This window comes from Hetaerina americana, unplaced genomic scaffold (genome assembly GCF_022747635.1).
Source record: "Hetaerina americana unplaced genomic scaffold, ioHetAmer1.1.p SCAF_3, whole genome shotgun sequence".
Classification (NCBI taxonomy): domain Eukaryota; kingdom Metazoa; phylum Arthropoda; class Insecta; order Odonata; family Calopterygidae; genus Hetaerina; species Hetaerina americana.
Genome location: NW_027286874.1, coordinates 82,835,346 through 82,857,235, shown reverse-complemented (window position 1 = coordinate 82,857,235; position 21,890 = coordinate 82,835,346). Strand labels below are relative to the sequence as shown.

The window sequence follows — 21,890 nt, the reverse complement described above, 5'->3', positions numbered from 1 at the left end:
TTTAGTTTCATTACTATGCATTTTCTGAGGGTAACATATGGTACCTTTTCATACAGTTAATTTCAAATTCATGTTTAATGAAATAAACTCTATAAAATGTCTACTTTCAGTCACCAGTCTTGAATCAAGCTACTGAGAAAGGCAGTTTCCAATCTTCTTTCAGGTTCTTTTAAAAAAAATGATATCTCTTTTTTTAAATTGCCTTTAAAACATAGAATATAGTGGTTAAAATGTCATTACTTTATAAGTTGTTTACCCTAGGGACTCGGGGAAACAATTGCCAGTCACAACAATTTGAGAAATGCTTATCCAGAGTGCCTATTTTGAATCTGCAATACTGCAGCATTGATGGATATACTAAATGAACCGTATTTCAAGGGGCTCTATATGAATAAAGATATTTAATAATTATTTTCTAAAACTCTTGTATTTCCAGATTCAGTTTGTGTAGAGTGGCGACGAATGCCAGCTCTCACAGCTCTTCCAAGGGCAGAGTGGGCCAAGATTCAGAAGCAGCACTTTTCCTCTGGTCTGAACTTGGAAACACTGCAAACCATTGAAAAAGCGGCATTTATGGTGATTATTTATACTTCAATCTTTCAACCCTAATACATAAAAGTCAAAAGAGTGGAAAACAACTTTGTTGAGCTTTACATCTGTTGTAAGGGAGGGATTGATACTTTTTTCATGGCACAAAACTTTCAGGCAGTTTGAAGTTTTAATGAGTCATCCATAGAATTCGGATGTATGATATTCCCCTCTGATATAAAATAACTGTTACACAGGACCTGTAGGACCATTACTAAGCCAACAAGAACATTGTTTAGTCTTCGGTGACTCATGATCAAAAAAGTAGTTACTTTTCATGTTAGTCATGTTGTAAGTGTCTTTAAGAAGTTTTTATTTTTTTCTATAATCTGTGGTAAAAAATTGTGAAATGCTTTCTGGTTAGCTTTTTCCTATTGGAAACTCAAATTTGTGATTCATCCACCAAAATTCCTATGTTTTTAATATTTATTAGATTTTTCAAAGAATTATCTACTTACTAAATGTTAAAGTGAACACCCAGTAAATGGATTCCATCTTAAGAAAAGTATTTTCATGACATTGAGAAGATTCAACATGGGGTGGCACAATTCTGTAAGATTTAATATAAACATAATATATAACACAAAGTGGTGTGAAAAAATAGGGTGAATTTTGGCTTTGCTCCTGAAGTTCAATCACTAATTTTTTCCCATTTTATATTTGCTAAATAGATCAATAAACATCTCAAGGTTTCTGCAATGTCTATCTGATAAAGGTTCCATGCTGCTTCTGGGAATCACCGTCAAAGGGTAATTCCACCATAAAGGTTAAAAAAGGTAACATTCTACCTTGCCACCAAGAAACAGCCAATCAGAGTGCTCTGGGCCAGCCAGCATCTCCTATATTAAGTGGCCAAATTGCAACGAAGATCACTGTGACCTAAAGATGGCTCCAAGTCTGGGGGTGAAACTGTTGTCTCACAAGCCAACCTATACGACAGTAATTCCCGGAAGCAGATAAAAAATATGATATTAGAGAAATAATTGCCAAAGTCAATTGATTTAGAGACTCATTTTTTCCAGTTTGTAATAGCAACTGAAAGTGGGTCCATCTCCTTATATTCCTTTTCAATTGATGCTTGCACGTCATGCAATACACTTATAGTTACCAAGAAGGGTATACTACTTGAGATATAGATGCCGCAAAGTAGTCATACTCACACTTTCTGCCATGCTTGTACCTGTTCACCACACTCTTGTAGCTTAATTACGGTACTAGTTTATTTAAAATATATATTTATCTGCAATAATTTCTATAGAGCAATTCATATTGGTGACAGCGCTATGACAGTTTGATGATTTGGAGAGAAGTTTGTAAGAGAAATGCAGTTATGCTATTATACACTAATCAAAAAAGTTTCTGGAAGACTATAGAATAAAACTGTTATTTTGCATATCTCTCTGAGAGGAATATGTGCCTTCAACTTGTGACTTCTGTTTCAGGAGAGCATGCTTTAAGTGCAGTGCTCTTCTCATAAGAATAGCACCACTGAGTTTTTCAAGTTCAATGAATTAAAATAAGATTTCTGATTTCCTTGGGAAAAAAGGATGACTTACAATAATCCTGCCCAATTCTTTCATCTTCAAGCAAAACTTTTATATTTTGAGGTTTATAGATGTGATATGGGAAAATTTATCAAATAATGAAATATTTCATATTAGTGCTTAAAAATAAACAGAAAATTTAAATATATTTTATCTCTTCCTAAAGGGAATACAGACCTATGCTTGAAAATTGTTTCTCTGGGCATTTTGGTGAGTTAGGGATTCGAAAAAATATTAAGAACGGGTTGTATCTATTTCTTTAGAAAAGTTCTTAGGTTGACTCAACCTTCCCATGCAATGTTTCGTATGAAATTTTTGGAAATATTTCTATGCCATGCTGAGTGTGGAGACAGCATAGATTTTACTGGGATTTCGATTTTGACTGAAAATAGTGTTTCCAGCATTTCAGCTGGCATCTTTTGGTTGAATTAAAATGTTCTTCGACGAGAAGTTACTGGCTGGATTGGTGTTGAAACTGTTACCAGCAAAAACAACCAATGTGGAGAAACTTGACACCATATATCCTCTTTTTTTCTTATGGCAACATTAGGAAAGGAAATCATGTGTAATGATTTTGCTAATGGGAAGTTATAATTTTCCATAAATTTATATGTATTGAAGTACCTAGCTTCCAAATGTTGGGAACATTCCTGTTTAGGTTTGCATTCTCTTCCAAAAGTACCATAAAGAAATACGATTGTTTAAAATTACCATTTGGAATATGTAAACTTGATTATTCATTTCAGGTAATCTTTGATGAATGAAATTATATTTTTTTATTAATTACCTTTTGTTTGTCAGGAAGCGAGTAGTATACATACCTTGTATATGCCCTGGCAATTTATGACAAAAATACGCATAAATTATGTTATTTTATGACAATCTGAATGCAGTGCACCAATGTCTGCCTTCCTCAAAGACTCTGAAGTATAGCACTATGGCTTATGGATTCTTTTTATATTGCTCTCATTCCATGTGCATACAAGTGATACCTCTGTGTATCACTAACTGCGTGATTATCCAAGTCCTAGAGCCTTTTAGGATACCTCTGCAAGAGACTAAAGGAAAGAAAATGGCTCATTGCTTTGAATATGAGAAATCCATCTACCATAGGGTTAGAACCAAATGATAATCACCCTCCCTTATCAAAAAAACTCTCAGGTTGATTACTTTGTTTAACTAGTGAAATTATTGCTTTTACAGATAGTCCTGACTGAGGAATCACCTCCGCCATTTTCTGAGAAGGCATCTTGGTTACTTCATGGAGATGGTTCTTCCTTGTGGTTTGACAAGTGTTTCAACCTTGTAGTGTTTAGTAATGGCCAATGTGGAGTAAATGCTGAGCATACTATGGCAGATGCACCAATAATAGGACACATGTGGGAATATGCTATGACTAAAGAGTAAGGGTCAAATATTGAAATGTGTAATCAATCCATCTAATGATGATTACTTAGCAATTATTATTTTTTTCAGGGTAACTGATCGACTCTACACAGAAAAAGGACACTGCATTCCACCACAGAGGCCTTTCCAGCAAGGAAAATGCAAACAGCCTACTTGGTTATTATGGGAGGTTTCAGTGGATATTCAGAAAAGTGTGAGCCAAGCCTATGATTTTTCTTTGAAGGTGAGAATCTCTGTGAAAGTTGATGACATCCACTTGAAGACCTAGGATGAAACTCTGTTAAAATTTTAAAAATTTAACTTTTCTGGGGTGTTTCACATAGACCCCCACTCACACAATGACCCTGTAATTGGTATTAAGGACCTTTTCTTATTTTTATGAATTACTAGAATCTCAGTCAGAGTAACAAAGTGGCTTTAATAATCATCTGCATATTTATTCTAAATGATAAAAAATTGTTTCTGTGGTAACATAGAATGCATTTATGTATCTCTGAATGTTTGCATTTTTATGAGAATTATTCTTATATTAAAGTATTTGATTATGTAAAAATGAAAATTCTTTTTTTTTCAGAATGACGCAGATATTCACTTGGTTGTGAAAGAACATTCAGCTTGGGGGAAGGGTGTAATGAAGAACTTTGGAGTAAGCCCAGATGCATTTATACAGCTGGCTTTGCAGCTTGCATATTTTAGAGATTCAGGAAGTAGGCAGAAATTTGCCCTGACCTATGAAGCGAGTATGACACGTCTATTTCTTTGTGGTCGTACAGAAACTGTTCGCTCATGTACAATGGAAGTTGCTACCTTTGTCAGGTAGGCTCATTTCTTTAACTTAATAACAATATGTACATATGTTCGTTGGTAGCTGAAACTGGCTTTGTATAAGATGAGGTGTGAGCCAAAACTTCTAGAATTCAAGATAGCATGTGCATGAAATGGTTGTAATACTTCATCCTGCCAATGTGTAGAGCACTTATGTAGGGGTTCAAATTCCATACTGGATGTTACTTTAGGGGAAAAGCCTTCCCTGATTTGCCTTTAAGTGAGTCAATCATGTAGTTATCTAGATTTGCTGAATAATTTCCTGTTCTCCCAGTGTCAAGTAGGCTTGGAACAGTGGAAGGTGAAAAGTGTCAATCTGAAATCCACCAGGGCATTACCTTGATTTTGATGCCAGAGCCCATATAAATTTCATTCCCCCTCAAGTGTAGAGAAGTAGTAGTTAATAATTTTTACTGGAAATAATGTTAATTTTTTCTTGATTCCTATCATTTATGTCCCCAGCAGTTGTAAACACAATAAACAGTACTTTTGAGGGTTCTGGAAGCCATCATATCACTATTTAAGTCCACCTTCCAATAAATGGTATCTAATAACTTAAAATTAATCATTTGAGGACTTCTAATCTAGACATCACACACTTTTTATAATTTGTTCATTTAGGAAACTCAAAAAGAGATGTTCACCATTATGAGAAAAATGATTTTTGTGCAGTTGCAGGTATTTGTGTTTCAGGGTTAGCAGAGGGCACACTGTCACACCGTCATCTGGTTGTAAAAGTTGGTTCAGTCATGGAATTATGCTCTCTATGTAGACATTCAAAGCTTGAAAAAGACTTTGATGGTACTTGCTGAAGTAGTTACCTGGTGTTTTGGCTGAGATGCCTTATATTTTCAGGGTTCTTGTAAACTCAGTACTCATGTTACTATTGCAAATTTAAAGTAAAAGTTTTTAAAGCTATCATCATATGCCTCCTATTTTCCATTACAGTTAGCAGACTGAATTAATAGGTATAACTACTTGAACAAATTTATGAATGCATGTAAAAATTTGATGGGAAAAATATTTTCTAGCAGCTTGGCCAATTTGATGGCGCCATTGGGGAAAAAACAAAAATAAATGTTCATGCCAATTGATTTCCAGATTTACAAGAATGTATGTGCATATTATATTCTATTTATCATCACATACTGCACTGATGGGTTCTTCATTGATATCCTTTGCCCTTTCCTTTTCTTTACATTTCTCTGTGCTTCTGTGTATTAATATTTTATTTAAAGTTTTTTTTAAATATATATTTGTTTTGTCGCTGAAGAGCGTACCTTTTTCAAGATATATACAGGGTGGGTTCCAAAAGTAATCCTGTGTATATCTGGGGGTATGTGATAGTCGAGGGTTAGAGCATTGGACTACTGACCAGAGGGCTTGGGTTTGATTCCCAAGTAAGCCTCTTTGGGCACCCCCAGCTCCACCCTAGCCTTGTAATTTTTCGGGTACCGGATCTTTCTGGGAAATCATAAATGGCACAAGGAAAGGAACTGACCCCCTTACTCTGCTATGTGAATTTCACATTCCATCGAGCTTAGTACTGGGTGAACTCTAAATATCCATCACCTACCAAATCGACCTTCAGGTTGATTACTGTGTTTATGGATTTTATACATATACACCCACATACCTCTTCCACTTAACATAAATTCATTTTATTCATGTACAAACTTTATTTTACTAGGTCAATGTCTGATGACAGTATACCTCGAGAGGAAAAGATAAAACTTTTCCGCAAGGCATCTAACAAGCATCAGGAGTTATATCGACAAGCTATGACTGGGCAAGGCATTGACAGGCATTTATTTGCCCTATATGTATGCTGCAGGGGAATGGGATATGTGAGTATTAAAATTGCTAATGATTCTTAAGCATACATGCTTAAAAAATTATGGTTTCTTCAAAGTTCATAGTGAATACACTGGTGCATTCACATTGAACTTTGCACTAACTGGGATGAAATGTATAGAAAACCCTTAGCATTCTTTAAAAATTAGAAACTGAAATTTTGGAAATTCACCTTAACTAGAAATTGCATGTCTTTTGAGATGATTTCTCCCTGTTAGTTGCTTCTCAAGTTTCATAGCTCTAAGCAATGAGTATAACAAATATGAAGTGTGGGCGAGTCATAGATAGCATAGGTACTTCTGTAATATGACCTAAGTTCTCACGCTAATAATCTAGTATTTAGAATATTATTTTTTGATGGATTTTAAAAAGCCAAAAATAAAATCTCTACGTAAATAATTTTCCTATTTAGCCAAAATCAAAGGTCCCTTTTATCAATTAGAATATTGCTTTTAAAAAATTTCTCTCAAATATCTTCATTGGTATTTTTATCTCCAAATTATTGTGCTCTGATTCATAGTCCCCTGCATAATAATCATATGAATAATAGAGGAAAAGAATTACAATGGCATAGCCACAAGGAAAACAAAATTTCATCAACATTTCTGACTAGGATTTCAGTCATTAATTTCACTGAGTAAACAATGCAGGTCTTGGAAGGGTAGTTCATAATGATTTTTTTGTGAAATTCACACATTTATAAAACATATTTAGATACTTAGAAAACTTCCAAAACCCCTCTTATGTGTATACAACTATCAGGAAGTAAGAAGAGCAAAACAGTGTCCATTGTTAGAGATATGGCAAGAAAATTATTAATCACTCCAAGATAGATTTAAAAGAGACGGCAAGAATAGATAGAGGATCTATATCTTAAATGCATTAGGCCAACAAGTTCGGCATAGAAAGAGAATATGACAAAGATGGGAATAGCTAAAATTCAGGAATAACTAATGGGGAGATAGAGTACTAAGGGAGTTGAAATAAAATAAGTAGTAGTAGTTTTGAGGGGAGGCGACCGACAGCTTAGGTCATTTGCGCCATAGGGGAAGGACAGGAAAGGATGAAGGGTGGAGAGAAACCCGGCGTCGGCATTAGCCTACTCTTTACGAAAGGCGCCAAGGGGTCCGCGGCTTAACGTCCCATCCGACGGACGGCGTACTCACTCAAAGTGCCCTCCACAAAGCACCTCAAGTAGGGATCGAGATACCTCTGAAAAAGATTCAACACCGCCGGGATGTGAACCCGTGCCCTCAGGGTGGGAAGCCAGTACGTTAGCCCCCGCACCATCTCGATCCCCCCTTGAAATAAAATAAGATTGTAGGGATTGATAGTAATATCCCTGCAGCTCAGCTTAAGGGTTTAGGAAACATGGGGAGAAGAGCTTATATGAGCTGATTTTTGGCATTAATGAGGGGGAAAATTGGCTGGAAGATTTCATCAAATAATTCTTAGGTGCATTCCCAAAATAGGGAAAAGCAGCTGCATGTACGAACTATAGATCTATGAATTTGATTTTGCCTGCAATTAGATGGTACTTAGGACTATCAATAAGAGAATGGAGGAGGAGACGTACAGGCTGTATGCTTAGTTAGGGATTGATCAGTTCGAGTTCAGAAAGGGGAGAGGTATGTATGGTGCCATAGCAATAATACAGTAACTAATAGAAAGGAACATCAAGTGCAATCAGGATGTATTTGTTTATTTCATAGATCAGAAGATAGGAGTAGGTTAGAGAGGAAGGGGACTTATCCACAACCTGTACTTGTCACAGACTGCTCAGTTGCAAGTGGTGGATGAAGATTCTGGAAGGGCAATTTTAGGAAGAGGAAGTCAGGGGTGTCCATTGTTACCTGTGCTTTTCAATGTATATGTGGAGGAAATGGTAAGAGGTGCAGGAGGGACAGAAGTTGGGATTGAAAGTCTGTGGGGAATTTACAACATCAGTTAGGTTTGCGGATGATCAGATTTTAATTAGCCAGTTAGTCAAAGGGTTATAATGATTGTTGATCACATTAAATAACCAGTGTGATGAGTATGGGATGAAAATCATGATAAAGAAAACAATGATTATGAGGTTTTTGGGAAGGTGGAAGGCTTAGTAAAACATTACAATCGGAAGGCAAAAACTAGAACAGGTAGAACAGTTAAGGTATCTTGGAAATATCTTGGACCAATTTGGTCAAAGTTGTAGGGGCATCAGAAGAAGAATTGTATTAGCCTAAGAAACTTTCACACATAGGGGGGAGTTGATGGCTGGGACATTGATTGAGGATGTTAAGAAAAGATTAGTCAAAACTTTAATATGGAGCATGGCTTTGTACAGCACAGAAACATGGTAGCTGAAGTGAGAAGATAGGCATATATTATGGCGAATTTTGAGATGAGAGTGTGGAGAAGGATAAAAAAGGTTGATTGAATGGAGAGGAAGCTAATGAAGAAGTGCTAGGCATGGTGGAGGAGGAGAGAGGATTGTTGAAAGAAATCCAAAGGCAGGAAAAGGTGGATCCAGAGCATTTTGATTGGTGTTGGAATGTTGAGGACTGTGATGGAGGGGAGAATGTTAGACAGGCAAGAATATGAAGAAAAAGGATACATGTGTTGGACCAAATGAAGGGAGCTAGATAGTATTTGTGTGGAATTGAAAAACAGTTTAATGTAGTGTGGGATGCGAGGTTGTTGTCGTTTTGGATGAGACCAAGAAGTGAAGCGATAATTAGTCTGTCCATATCCAAAACCTATCTTAAATGATTAACCACCAATAATATGCATACATTTGATATACATTTCACAATTACTGTTCCTCCGATCTTTTGTTGGTTAAATAGGTTTAGGCCATGAGTTTAGGTTTAGGCCATGTGAAGAGACACCATAAATACATGCACACTAGGTACAGTATATAATATATTTATTTTTCCCGATTAAGTGTGAAAGTATTGAGTTCCTTGCTGACACTTTTTGTATGCATAAATATCCACTTAAATTCATATTTTAGTAAATAGTGAATTCAAAGAGTTCTTTGCACTATTAAGATTCCTAACATATCCAATTGAATGCAATTTGAAATGACTAGGTAGGTATCTACATGATTTTCAAATGATGAAGTGTTACATATTTTAAATTTTGTATATAAAAGAAGAATGATCAAGCAACTCATATATGCCTTAAGGAGGCTTCATATACCTACCTTTTGTGAGTTATTTGGTTTTCAAATCCAAATACGCAGGTTGTTTAATGAAATGCATGGAAATAATGTAACATGATTTTTTTTAAACTGCATATTCAGAAATGTAAGTTCCTTGAAGAAGTTTTAAGTCAGCCATGGACACTATCAACAAGTCAGCAGCCACATCAGCAACTCATTCAAATTCCAGATTGCAACCTTGAACCATTTAGGGATAAGGTAAATATACTGAAATAATATTGAAAAATTCAGAGTCATTAGGTCATTCTGATGAGTATGTACACAATTTTACTTCAAAATTGATGATGATTAATGACACTATTATATGCATGCACTTTAATTCCATCAAATTAATCTACATATGTAATGAAGAAAAAGCCACTGGATTTGTAATGGTTGTTAATGCTTTGATAGAAGCTTAAAATCCTTTGCATTAAAAAAAATCAAGAGCTACAAGCTTGTAATTAAACAATTTTTAAACTGTTAATGGGAACCTATTTCATAAACTATGCCAGCATTTCTAAAGAACCAAATTTAATTGTGTAGCTACATGTAGCCATTATAAACATTTTATCTGCTGTAATTATTATTATTAAAGTAAATGGTTTCAAGTTGGCAGTTTGCCTGGTGGTAACATCAATTCAGTTTAAATTCATGCATACACTTTTATTCATTCATACAATTATCTCAAACTGTTTTGTACCTTCTCTTAAAAATGTTTATGTACATTGTTTACGAATGGCTAGAATAGTTCTGTAGATAAACCATTAAAATCAATGATTGTTTTGCTGGGAAATGTAAATTTTCTAATATCATCATTTATGGCTCTCATATTAGAATCTAATTTGGATGAATTCATTTTAAAGAATCAAATTTAGAAATGTGAGAAATTCACATTCACATATATTTTATTAATTCGACCCATATTTCAATATTCACCATAAAATTTAATAATAATAATGAATTTTATCATCAATGGGGTTGAGTTAGTAATACTACAATTATCTATTTTTTCCTTTCAGGTTAGCCCTGGTGGAGGTTTTGGACCTGTTTCAGATGATGGCTATGGTGTATCATACATGTTGCCATCTGACCATTCAATCTTTTTCCATGTTTCCTCCAAGCACTCATCAAATCTTACAGATTCTGATAGATTTGTAGATAAAATATTTACCAGCTTAAATGACCTTAAAACCCTATTTGAGGGTTGATCATGAAAAGTAAAATCTTGGGTTTGCATCTCCAGTGCTACTCATAACAAATTCACATGATTTTCAGGGAAAAGAGTTCTTTGTGATATGATGGCATATGTGCCTTTTGATGTCTGCTCACCAATGGTTTATGATATGTACAGGAAGTTAAATGCTCTTGGATAGAAGTAAGTGGGTATTTAAATTAGTATGGTCTGATAGGAATGAATAAATAGCTGGGCATTTGTGAAGGGAATTTTTTTAGGATATTTCATATATGGAATCAACTTTTCTTTGGTCCATTTATCTTTTTTGATCATCTTAAGGATTCATTAACTAAATAGTGGATAAATTGAGTGCACATATATTGTGGAATCAAATTTATATACACATAGCCCAACAAATTTTTATCCTTCTAAATTTTTTAATAAAACTGACCAAGAAAAAGACGTGGTAATATGCAGAAGGTGGGGTCCCCACTATGTGCCCCAGCCAACTAAAAATGGGCCATTTGGGAGTGATGAAAAGTGTTATTTGTTGTTGTTTTGTCTAAGCAGTGGTTCTCACTCATGTGTGATGGATTAAAAATTTTATGCACTATACATATATTTGCTCTATGACCGAAGGGGTTTAATTACTTGTGACATGAAATATTTTGCTGTACATAAGAAAAATGAATGTATTTTTGTCATCTTTTAACTATTAGCTTGAATTACATCTTTTATGTAAATGGTCTCAATCTATAGACTGCTATACATAGATTTGCAAAAAATAATGTCAAATCAAAAATAAACTGTTTATATGTGTGTGGCATAAGATTCAATGATAAGCATGGCAACCACCATGCATGGAGGTTTTTATGTTGACCTTGTTTTTCAATGTCAAAAATGAATGTTTTTATCTGATCTTCATTCAGTTGCCCTGCTACTCAAATTTGAATATAGAATTGACACTGGATAATCATGAGCAATAGCTGAGGATTATCAAAAATAATAATGAAAAATTTATATAATCACTGGAAAAATATACCTTCTTTTTGGTAGCATAAATAAATTTGGTATTCTAATTGTACCTATTTCAACTCTAATGAGCATAATTAATATATACCTTTCTATAGGCAGTTGCTTTTACAAATACATTCTATAATGTATATTAGTAGAACCTAATATGTATTTTGAATGATATAAATAGTTACTACTAATACTGCAGACTTACATTCAGAGTGATAACCTGATGTATATATTGTGAACATTCATGGTTTAATTGGATATGAGTAATTTGTAAAGTATGACACTAACTAAATTGTATATACCTAATATTTAATAGAAACCATACTTTTGGGATCTATTTTCAGAGTTATAGTTTGTCTTATGCACCACAATGTATTGTTTATTATTTTGTGATTCTGATTTAATTGTAAAACTCTATAAATGGTTGAACATAGAAACACATACTGCCTAGTATTTTTTGTGCCATTTGCACTGAATAAGAATGAAATGACTATATTCCCTCTTTACAGGCAATATAATGTGCAAGGTATTTGCTAATTATTTCATCATTTTTCATTCCTCATTCATTTATTTAACATAAAATAAATTTTTATCATAAGCAATTGTGATTCTTTTCATTTTTGGAGGAGAAAATACAAGAAAAACTTATTATCCTCTTTAATGCACTGAAGATGATTTTTATCTTCTTCTAATTGGAAATTGAAAAGTGTTTGCTAAAGATTGGAAGGGTGGTGCCACGCTGAAGAGGTTGCAAAATTGCCAGTAACGTCAATGAATATCGAATGTTTATGGTATTCATTACTATAGCACCAATGGCCTATTAAGTTTCCTTGGTACTTCTTCAGGCTTTTTGAGTCAAGACAGCAATGAAGTATGCTGTGACTAGCACTAACATTAGCTTCAAGAGACTTTGTCAATTGAATCATCATTTCTTTTGTCTTCTGAGAGTATCAGTATTTGTCTTCTTACTAGCTCTCTATTAAGTCAATTAGTTGGATGAGATGACATAGGGAATAGGGTATGTTCCAAATACTCATAATTTTAGTTTAATACCTATATTTCTCAAAATATTTGGTACTTAATGCTATAGAAATATTTTTTCTCTGACATTCATTGATTTAGTGTAAAAATTAAATGAAGCTTGCAAAGTTTTGATATATCCCCACACTATGGAAATGCCTCTCCTATTGGCTGAAGCATGAGTGACAGACATTATATACCTACATGCATACTGCTAATGCGTGATGATAACATATCAATCCATGAGGACTGATAGGGCATTTGTTGGATAGTGGAAGAACAGTATGTTCTGTCAGCACCTAGATACTTTTTTTCTAGCTGTTGAGCATTATGGCTACCATTTTTGTTACTTCGTTCTTATGGGAAGATATAGAAGATTTGAAGTAATTTTTTGGGATCAATTTTATGATGACTCTTTCCTGAAATTACAGCTATTTAGACTGTTGATGTATTTAGTTGAGGCGATAGTGAAAATTCAATAATTAGCTAAGTAAATCAATGAAAAATAATATTACTAAAGTGAAAATAATAATAATCCTGATGCTTGATCAAAGTATTTTCATGAAATTAAAGAATTTTTATGATAGAAATAGATTTACGGGATATGTTTTAAGAAGAAATAGAAAAGTTGATTCTATTGTAATTCTCAAGATTCTATAGTTGCTTTTGAGTTGCTGGTGATATATTGGGCCAAACCTGTTGGTGGCAGGGGTACGTCCTTGTCTGCTATTCTAAGGATCACGGGTTCGATTCCCACCTGGGTGGGTTTTACTTCAACTGGGGCTTGGTTGTTTGTAAATGTGACCATTGTTATCATTGTTAATGTTACAATGTAAAGGCCAAAATGTGCTGTTTTTGGACTAATGCTAAATTAATAAATAAAGATATTCGTAGTAGAGCCAGTTCAGACATTCATTGTTGAGACAGCCAAGGGCTTTAACTATATTAGCAACTTCAGTGATTTGAGGAATGAGATTATAATTACTATAAACAAATCATTAATTGATTGTTGCCACTGATACACTACTCAATAATTTAATTTGGACAATTAATTGAAAATATGTTTCAACTCAATAGTATCTGTCTTACATTTGTTTCTGCAATGGAATTAGGTATATTTCTCCATTAATAAAATTTACATTGATTTGACTACTGATTCTGTCAGTTATATTTACAGAAACAATGCCAACTTTTATAGCATGTCAAATGAACAAGATGGTTTTTTCATGAAGGCAAAGTACCAGCACTCATAGTTACCACTATGACGATGGGTTAGCAGCAGATGCAAAGTGAGAATGCATGAGCTGGTATGAACTGTGATGATAGAGAATGAGCTAGAATGAGAAATGACTTGCTTCTAATGTGAGCTAAGTCAGGTTTAACTCAAAGCTTAGGCAGATAACAGCAAGCTCGGCTCAGGGGGGCCATAGAACACCACCTATGTATAAGCCTCGTATCTACATCTCATCTACATCTACATAACACCCTGCAAGCCACAGTGAGGGGTGTAAGTTCACTACTTGCAACAGCACCACATGGACCTTGTGGGCAGCACATGCATATCCAGATAAAAGTTAAATCTCAATGTTCAACCATGGAGACTAGTTACCAAAATAGGTATTGATCACATCACTCTGTTCCAAGATGCCATGTGTTGGTTTTGGGGGTGGGGCTTAAAGTCACAACTTCAATTTAAAGTTTAAAACTTTGCTGCTGCAGTATTTAAAAAAAATATGAATGTACCTGCTTACAGGTATTCAGAAAAATTTTATAAAACAGTCAGTTGTCTATTATTTTGTAAGGTCTCTAAATGTATCAGAAAAGGATAACCCTCATAAATTTTTTTCACAGTGCTTAAATATTTATGCCCTTGAAAAAATCATGGAAACTGAATCCTGAAATCAGCATGAAATATTCCAATGATTATGCTATTACAGTATGTATTGGTTGCCCGATTGACCATGTGTATATTACACACAACATTTTTTTGGAGCTATGCACAAGAAATTCAGGGTAACTTTTTCTTTCATAATCGAGTATAAAAGAATGCACCTTGGGTCAATGAGATTGCCCCAAATATTTCCTTAAGAAGCGCTGATAAGCGATTTTCACATTAGATGATATTCTCTCCCTTTTACTTAACTGTACCCCTTACAATGAATACTCTTTTGTTTAGCAATTAAAATTGATAGTTGCTACTTTTCACTGAGTTGTTTTATTCCTAGAATAAACTGCTTTATGCAAATCTAAGTTTGAAGACCTTTGATTCTTTCTTGGAAAAAAACTGGAAAGTTATTTACAGTTGGACTTGCCCATAACTACCTAAGAATATGGGTAGTAATGATCATGGAGGTTATCATTGCTACAAGAGATATCGCAATTCACTAATTGACATAAATATTGTGGATGACATATTTTGGTTTTCTAGCAAGAAGCTATTAAGGGTGCACCACAAGAAGACAAAAGAGCATGGAACAGAAAAGGTCTATCAAGAGTTGCTTATAATTGAGTGGCATAACGGGTAGTGTATGGACTTCATTTTGACTTGGCCCTTTGTTCCATCAAGTGACACATTAATTTTATTGTTGAAAACAAATGACATCTTGCCTAAAATGAGGAAAGTAGTGCATAGGACTCATGATGACAATGCATTGATGTTGTATATTGAGACAAGCTTTTGAAGCAGCTGCCTTTTTTATGTCCTGGAAGTCTCAAGCCTGAGTTAGTCCAAGGGAGCATATAATTCTAATCGTGTCAGAAGGCAAATATTCCTTGTACGGGCAGTGTTTTGGAAAATTGAAAAGATGGAGGAACTTAACATACTTAACTGTAAATGCGTTGATCACAACCTATGAACATCTTTAAAATAAAGTTCTAACTATGGAAAAAATTAAATAAAAGCATTAATATTTTATTAAAACAATTAATGCATTCATTTATACATTAATAAACATAACAAATCATTTAGAAATTTTCAATGTTTTCATAGTGAAAATCTATTTTTCGTACAAAATGTAATGGCCTTTAGTCTGTGCTAAACTTGGATAAAAGACTAGACTACTAATTCAGGAGAAATTTGTTTCACTCTTTGAGAAAAGTCTTTGTTTCTTTTTCATCAGATGTAAATGTTCTGCAGTAGGTTTTTTCTCATAAATCAGTAATATCATCATGTCTATCTGAAGTAGAGTCTAAATTTGCTGAGCTAACTTCCATAGCACTACTTGGTGGAGCATGAGAGATTATCATAGGAATCACTCCAGGCTGATGAATGTCACTCTCGTTGAATCTATTCATTTTTTTTCTGCTTGGCCAAGGTGTCCCAAACCGTCGCTCTCTTAATGTATCATCATGATTTATTTCATAATTTCCTGCATCTTCATAGTTTTCATCTTCCTCATAATTCTCATATAATTCTAAATCTTGTGCAATTATTGCTACCCAAACCATGAAAACACCAGAAATCAGGAACAAACCTATAAAGAATGAGTATAATATGCATCATTGTTCCTCTTATAATATTAATTTTTAAGTAAACATTAAGATACTAGCATTTATGAATTCTCATGCCTTAAGTCTGAAAATAGTACCTACATACCTATTTAATTTTACTAATGAGTAACAATGTAATAATTATTTTACTTCATGTATTTGCTACCAATTGATAATGTTAGGATGAATGTGTATGCGGAATATTTATTCTTACGCAACTGTTTATTAAAAGTAAAAGCATAGCAAATTCCAAAATCATCTCAATATTATCTTTGTGTAAAATTCATATACTCACATGAAGTCAAAATGCTTACTGATAAAGCAAGTGTTTTTGAGTGATGCATTTGGCACGTTCCTGCTTCTGTCCAACTCATACAAGCTATATCTGATGGAAAATATTTACAAATTGATGAATAAATATTTTTTAAAGGTTTAAAATACAATCACATATACTTGTTGTATACATTGATCAACTAAGTCAATATTAGTATTATGAATTCATGGCATATATGTATAATTTAAAATTCAATTAGACAAGCACATGATTGTAAATAATAATTTTTTGGCAATGCTGTGTGTTCCTGAGAGGCAAATAGCCTATATACATTAAAAAATAGGACTTTTGACCTTCAAAAATTACTGAGCAACCAGAAGTGCTCTGCTTTGGCTTGATCGAATGCAGATTCTCTTTCTTAAGAGATGGAATTTATTCTCATTCCCTAGCACAGTGATGTACATAATTTAGTGATCAATGAGATGTACAACATTTTCTGAGCTTGTGGTCCTTATTAAGAAAATTGTAATTATAAAATTTAATTCATCCATTTTTGATTGCTTGATTACAATATTAAGGATGTAGATAAAGTAACTAAGAAACAGACACCCTTAATTAAATTTACCCAAAAAGTTATTCAAATTACTAGAAAGTAATGAAATTTAAATGCCAAATTTCATAGATCATTAGAATAAAAAATTAGAACTTCAGGAGTCAAAGGTTGCATTAAAAGCAGTTGCAGTCCATGGGTTGTGCAAAAGATTTTAAGTAAAATAACATATTAACTTCATTTAGGGGCTTTGGAAAAATATATATAATTAAATAAATACCTTGCAAACCTATGTATATGATTTTAAATGGTACAAATGTGAAAAATGATGTTACTGCCATTTCTAGCCCAAAAACCATTGGTTTGTCTTGAGGTAAAACACACCTGTAGTGGAATGGCATAAATTAGTATGATGAGATATTGTTGGCAAATTGCTTTTAGTTTTGGTATTGTTACTGCATTATGATCACAAAATTTGAATGTCAATAAACGATATAGAATTAGAAAACATTGTGAAAAAATTATTATATTTCACCTTACATTAACTCTGCTGGCAGAAAAATAACTGAATAAAGTTACGAGATGTAAAAATAATGGAACCTTATCTTTGATTGCAGAATGTGACTGCAGGTACCTGTCGATATGCAATGCCAGGTAGTTTTTGGAAGACATGAATAAAACTTCACTTAACAACTTAAAAACTTTGTGTAGGCACACATTTTCTCTTTGAAAGGTGATATGAAAAGTTGAAAATAACTGAAAGAATGACTTGTACAGAATATGAATTTACAGTGAATGCTTAAAGTTTCTTGACCAATTCTTGCATCAGGAAATTGAATATTGCCATTTTATTTTTTCCACTATTTCTCACATGTACTGCCCATATGGTGAAAATTTCCCTGAAGATTATGAAGCACCGTCTACTTGTGACATTCTGTTTTTAGATTATTTTCCTGTATTCAAGGATGCCTGAAAACCGTCACAAGAATGGGTTATTTATCCAGAGAGGAAGAAATATTTTAACATCAGCCCTAATTTGTTCATCTTTGTGGATTATCAATTTGAGGGTTGGTTGTAGCAGCTATTCAGTTCCCTGCCAATCTTTCTATTCCCTCATAGAACCTTGCATTTACATCTTTCCTGCAAATCATTATTCATCCTTGGCCTTACTCTTTGTAATAAAGCAAATGTGGTAATATTTCACACTTTTCATTCAAATGAACCCATTGAAGGGATTTATCTAAATTAAAAGTATTGAATGTCATGATATTTTTATTTCATTATTCTGCAAAGCCTATGCTTCATGAGGTCTCCATGTTCACCATAAGTTTCATGATTTTGTTATTCTTTCCCACTGTGCACCCTTCATTTATGGTCTTCAGTAAATTTAAATGCCTCAAATGTGCTAATCAGATGCCCTCTTCTTCTAAGTGCCCTCCAATAACTACTGTTGTAGACAAGATTATTTCTACCTTGAAATCTTGATGGGCATAAATATACTATCAATCAACGACCCATGTGGTCCATTGGCAAGACCCCTGTGGTTGTCATCACAATGCTTGTGCAGCAGAACTAACAGCAATAGAATCGACACAGAAGGAGACAAACACAGTCAGAAGAGGAATTTGTAATACTAGGGCTGGAAAAATACAAAATATCAGGCAAGAGATGGAGAGAACAAATATACGCTAGGGCTATGTGATGTGAGATGAAAAGATAGTAGAGATTACTGGAGATATAATTTTGGGATGATTTGCAGTAGAGGTCATAACTTCAGCTTGGGAAAGCAATAGCATTGAACCAAAAGATTGGAAGTGGATTATTAAATATAGATCTGGTGAGTGGTTGAGCACTCATTTTATCTGTAGTAATGAAAGGCAACTGTTACAACATTATCCATTCTATTTTACCAGGAAGGTCCCACATCAGCAAGTTTATGGAAGGAATCCCTAGTTACCAATATGTTGGCAGTCATGTATAGCAGTTATTATGTGAAATCTGAATTAGGGGTAATGGCTTATTTGCAAATATGCCGCCAAGTCCACTCATTTTATTTATTTAGAATATTTTTTACTTTCAAATAGTATGAATTTTCATTTACAATACTTTCTAAATTTTATGTTAAGTCATTAATTAATATTTCTAGCCAAGAACCCTGAGGTATTTCATGTTTCACAGATGAGAAAACAGATTGATTACGATGCATTTGAATCGTAAGCTTTCAGTCAGTTAAGTAAGATCCCATGATTTAAACCTCATGTCTTGGAAACCATAATACTGAAGATTTAGCTTAAGATTGAGTGATTAACTCAGCCAAATGCTGAAGTCACAAAGCCAAAAATTGCAGAGTGAATGAGGCACTTTGTTCACCATCAAATGCATATTATATTTTAAATCTCTGATTCAGTGAAAGACTCAATGGGAAAGTCCCAAATTGGAAAAGGGTAAATAGATTTTGACTCCCAAAATGTTCCAGAAGTTGAGTAAAGGCAATGGTTTCAATCATTTCAGCAAACAATGATGTAATGGTTATGGGCTATTGCTGTTGGGAACAGTTGTATTACATTTAAACCCTGGAATTACCTTAGAGAATGTTAGTGAGTCTGGGAAGTTTCCTGAATAAAAGCGAGCATTAATTAAATAGATAGAGGAGGGGCAATTTGATAGACAACTGACTTGTTTACATAATTTGAGAGTCCATTGATGTCTTGATTGACAGAAATGCAAAAGTTTTTATTGCATTGATTATGTCCCTTGCTGTGATCCTCCTCCATTTAAATTGGACAGGAATGTCAGGATACTTATTATATATCATCACAGCATTACAGCTTGAACTAATGATTCTTGACAGAGTGCTGTTTACAGAATTAATTATGTAGCTTTTGAAAGTTTCCGAATCAAAAGGAACATGGGTGTGAATTTTTGCTGTCCCTGTTTCCCTCTTAACAATTAAAATGGAGGAAGGCCAACTATCTAAGTTTAAAATATGGTAGAAGAAGAGAGGAAGTTACTACATGAAATCTGATGGAAGTACTGAGCAGTATGGAGGTTAAAATTTGTAATAGGAGAGAGAATGTTAGGGAGATGAAAGAATAGAAATAGCATTTTAGATGGCATGAAGGCAGGTAGGAAGTATGAAGAACTAAACAAGAAAATAAGAGGGCAAAGAAGAGGAATTACATATGAAATATATTAGGTACTCAATTCTATGTAGTCATTGGGGATCATTCAAAATCTACCGCAATAGGTGCATTTTCAATGATGATCCTTTTTTTAGATATCTTTTACTTACCTTAGGCACAGTAAAAGTTTTCCAACTGCAGCAGATGAAATTGAAACTTGAACCAAAATTAACATTACTTGAAAAAATATCCATCCAAACTGGCAGGAAGCTGAGCTACCAATGACGCATGCTCCCATTGTTGCCTTTTGATGGCCAGAATTCTGCACAATGCATGAGCAGTTTTCAAAAGCCTGTGTTTGCATATGATAAAGAAAGGAAATGTGAAGTTATTTTTTTGGCTGAAATATTTTCAATGTGAGTTTTCTTTAAAAAATTGGATATTCTCTAGAGTTTTTGTAAATTACTTTTGGTTATCCTAAGCCATGCTTTTATTCAGACATGAATATTATGTTGGCAGTTAAAACTGATTAGGTACATTCAAATTGATTAACTCTTATGTATAAATCTTTAGTTAAGAAAAGGTTTTTAATTTAATCTATTTTTAATCTTATGTCCCATTATCAAATTTATGATTTAGTGTTGTTCACTTACTTGAATATTATTTACTTGATCATATGTTGTTTTGCAACCAGCATAACATGGAGAGAAGTAAGTTTCTTTCTTTTCCTCGTCACACACTGGAGTAAATATTGCAGAGGTAGCTCTTACAAATGAAGGAAACTTTGTGCTTGCAAGTCCTTCATCACAGTGACAATCAATGTTACACAAGTCATCCAGGTCAAGTCTGAAATATTGAAAAAATTCACATGTAAAATGAAATAAAAGTAATAATTAGTTTAATAGTGGATATTCTTATGCAGGGTTTTCAAGAACTTGTTTGTGTACAGTAAAGGTTTCAGTATCATCATATTCTCATACTGGTATAAAAAGCATATTTTTTAAGGTAATCTACTGGTTAAGGTAGGTTTTTGGATGGACACAAGTACCAAATAAATATTTTGTGACTCCTAACAAACCCAAAATCCCGCATCCTACTCTACATAAGTCCCTCTTCATCTCTGAGTACTTCTTTCCTCCCTTCATCCCATCCAACATGCCTATCCTGTTCCTGCCCTTTCCTTGTTTGCCTAACATTCTCCCCTCTATTACAGTCTTCAACATCCCACTACCAATCAATATGCCCTTCATCCATTTTTCCTGCCTCCATAGGATTTCTCCCAAAAAACCCCTCTTTTCGCCCACCATACCAAGTACTTCCTCATTTGTTTTCTTCTCTGTCCATTTCACCTTCTCCATTCTTCTCCACACCCACATTTCAAAAGCCTCCAATCTAAGTCTATCCTCCTGCTTCAATGACAACGTTTCCGCACCGTACATAGCTACGCTCCATATCAAAGTTTTTATGAGTCTTTTCTTAACATCCTTACTCAAAGTCCCTGTCATCAACTCCCTCCTCCTTGTGAAAGCCTCTTTGCCTAGCGCAATTCTTCTCCTTACGTCCCTACTACTTTGACCGTGTTGGTCCAAGACACTACCAAGATACGTAAACTGTTCTACCTGCTCTAGTTTTTGCCCTCCTATTTTAATATTTAGCTCAGCCTTTTTCTTTAAAGAAAATCACATAACCTTTGTTTTATTAATATTGATTCTCATCCCATATCTGTCGCATTGGATTTCCAATTAAAAAAAAAGCATGTATATTATGCAATCATAACATTGCAAAGCAAATGCAATTTGCTTATGGGATCAGATTAGTGGGGTGGCAAGGGGT

The 21,890-nt window shown here is 34.0% G+C and overlaps 2 protein-coding genes across 2 annotated transcripts in view; one reads left to right on the top strand and one right to left on the bottom strand.

Moving 5' to 3' along the window:
- LOC139690570 (carnitine O-palmitoyltransferase 1, liver isoform-like) overlaps positions 1–12,204 on the top strand; it is a 128,386-nt gene extending 116,182 nt beyond the window's left edge. The window contains exons 8-14 of the mRNA XM_071588044.1: positions 437–576; positions 3,336–3,535; positions 3,609–3,762; positions 4,114–4,355; positions 6,055–6,211; positions 9,505–9,621; positions 10,425–12,204. Coding sequence (XP_071444145.1) covers positions 437–576; positions 3,336–3,535; positions 3,609–3,762; positions 4,114–4,355; positions 6,055–6,211; positions 9,505–9,621; positions 10,425–10,613 — 1,199 coding nt within the window. The 3' untranslated portion in view covers positions 10,614–12,204. The remainder of the gene's footprint in view (positions 1–436; positions 577–3,335; positions 3,536–3,608; positions 3,763–4,113; positions 4,356–6,054; positions 6,212–9,504; positions 9,622–10,424) is intronic.
- Positions 12,205–15,650: 3,446 nt separating this feature from the next.
- On the bottom strand, positions 15,651–20,297 carry LOC139690905 (uncharacterized). The gene is made up of 4 exons (XM_071588524.1): positions 20,228–20,297; positions 17,216–17,319; positions 16,407–16,496; positions 15,651–16,095 (listed from the first exon to the last, which is right to left on the bottom strand). The coding sequence occupies exons 1-4, from the start codon at positions 20,290–20,292 to the stop codon at positions 15,770–15,772; spliced, it is 585 nt and encodes a 194-aa protein (XP_071444625.1). The 5' UTR covers positions 20,293–20,297; the 3' UTR covers positions 15,651–15,769.
- Positions 20,298–21,890: the final 1,593 nt, after the last annotated feature.

Coding starts and splice junctions, on each gene's coding strand:
- LOC139690905 (XM_071588524.1), bottom strand. CDS start 20,292: ATGTTAATTTTGGTTCAAGTTTCAATTTCATCTGCTGCAGTTGGAAAA. Junction 16,497..17,215: donor CATATACATAGGTTTGCAAG/GTATTTATTTAA, acceptor ATTTTCCATCAG/ATATAGCTTGTATGAGTTGG. Junction 16,096..16,406: donor AGTAAGCATTTTGACTTCAT/GTGAGTATATGA, acceptor CATTCTTTATAG/GTTTGTTCCTGATTTCTGGT.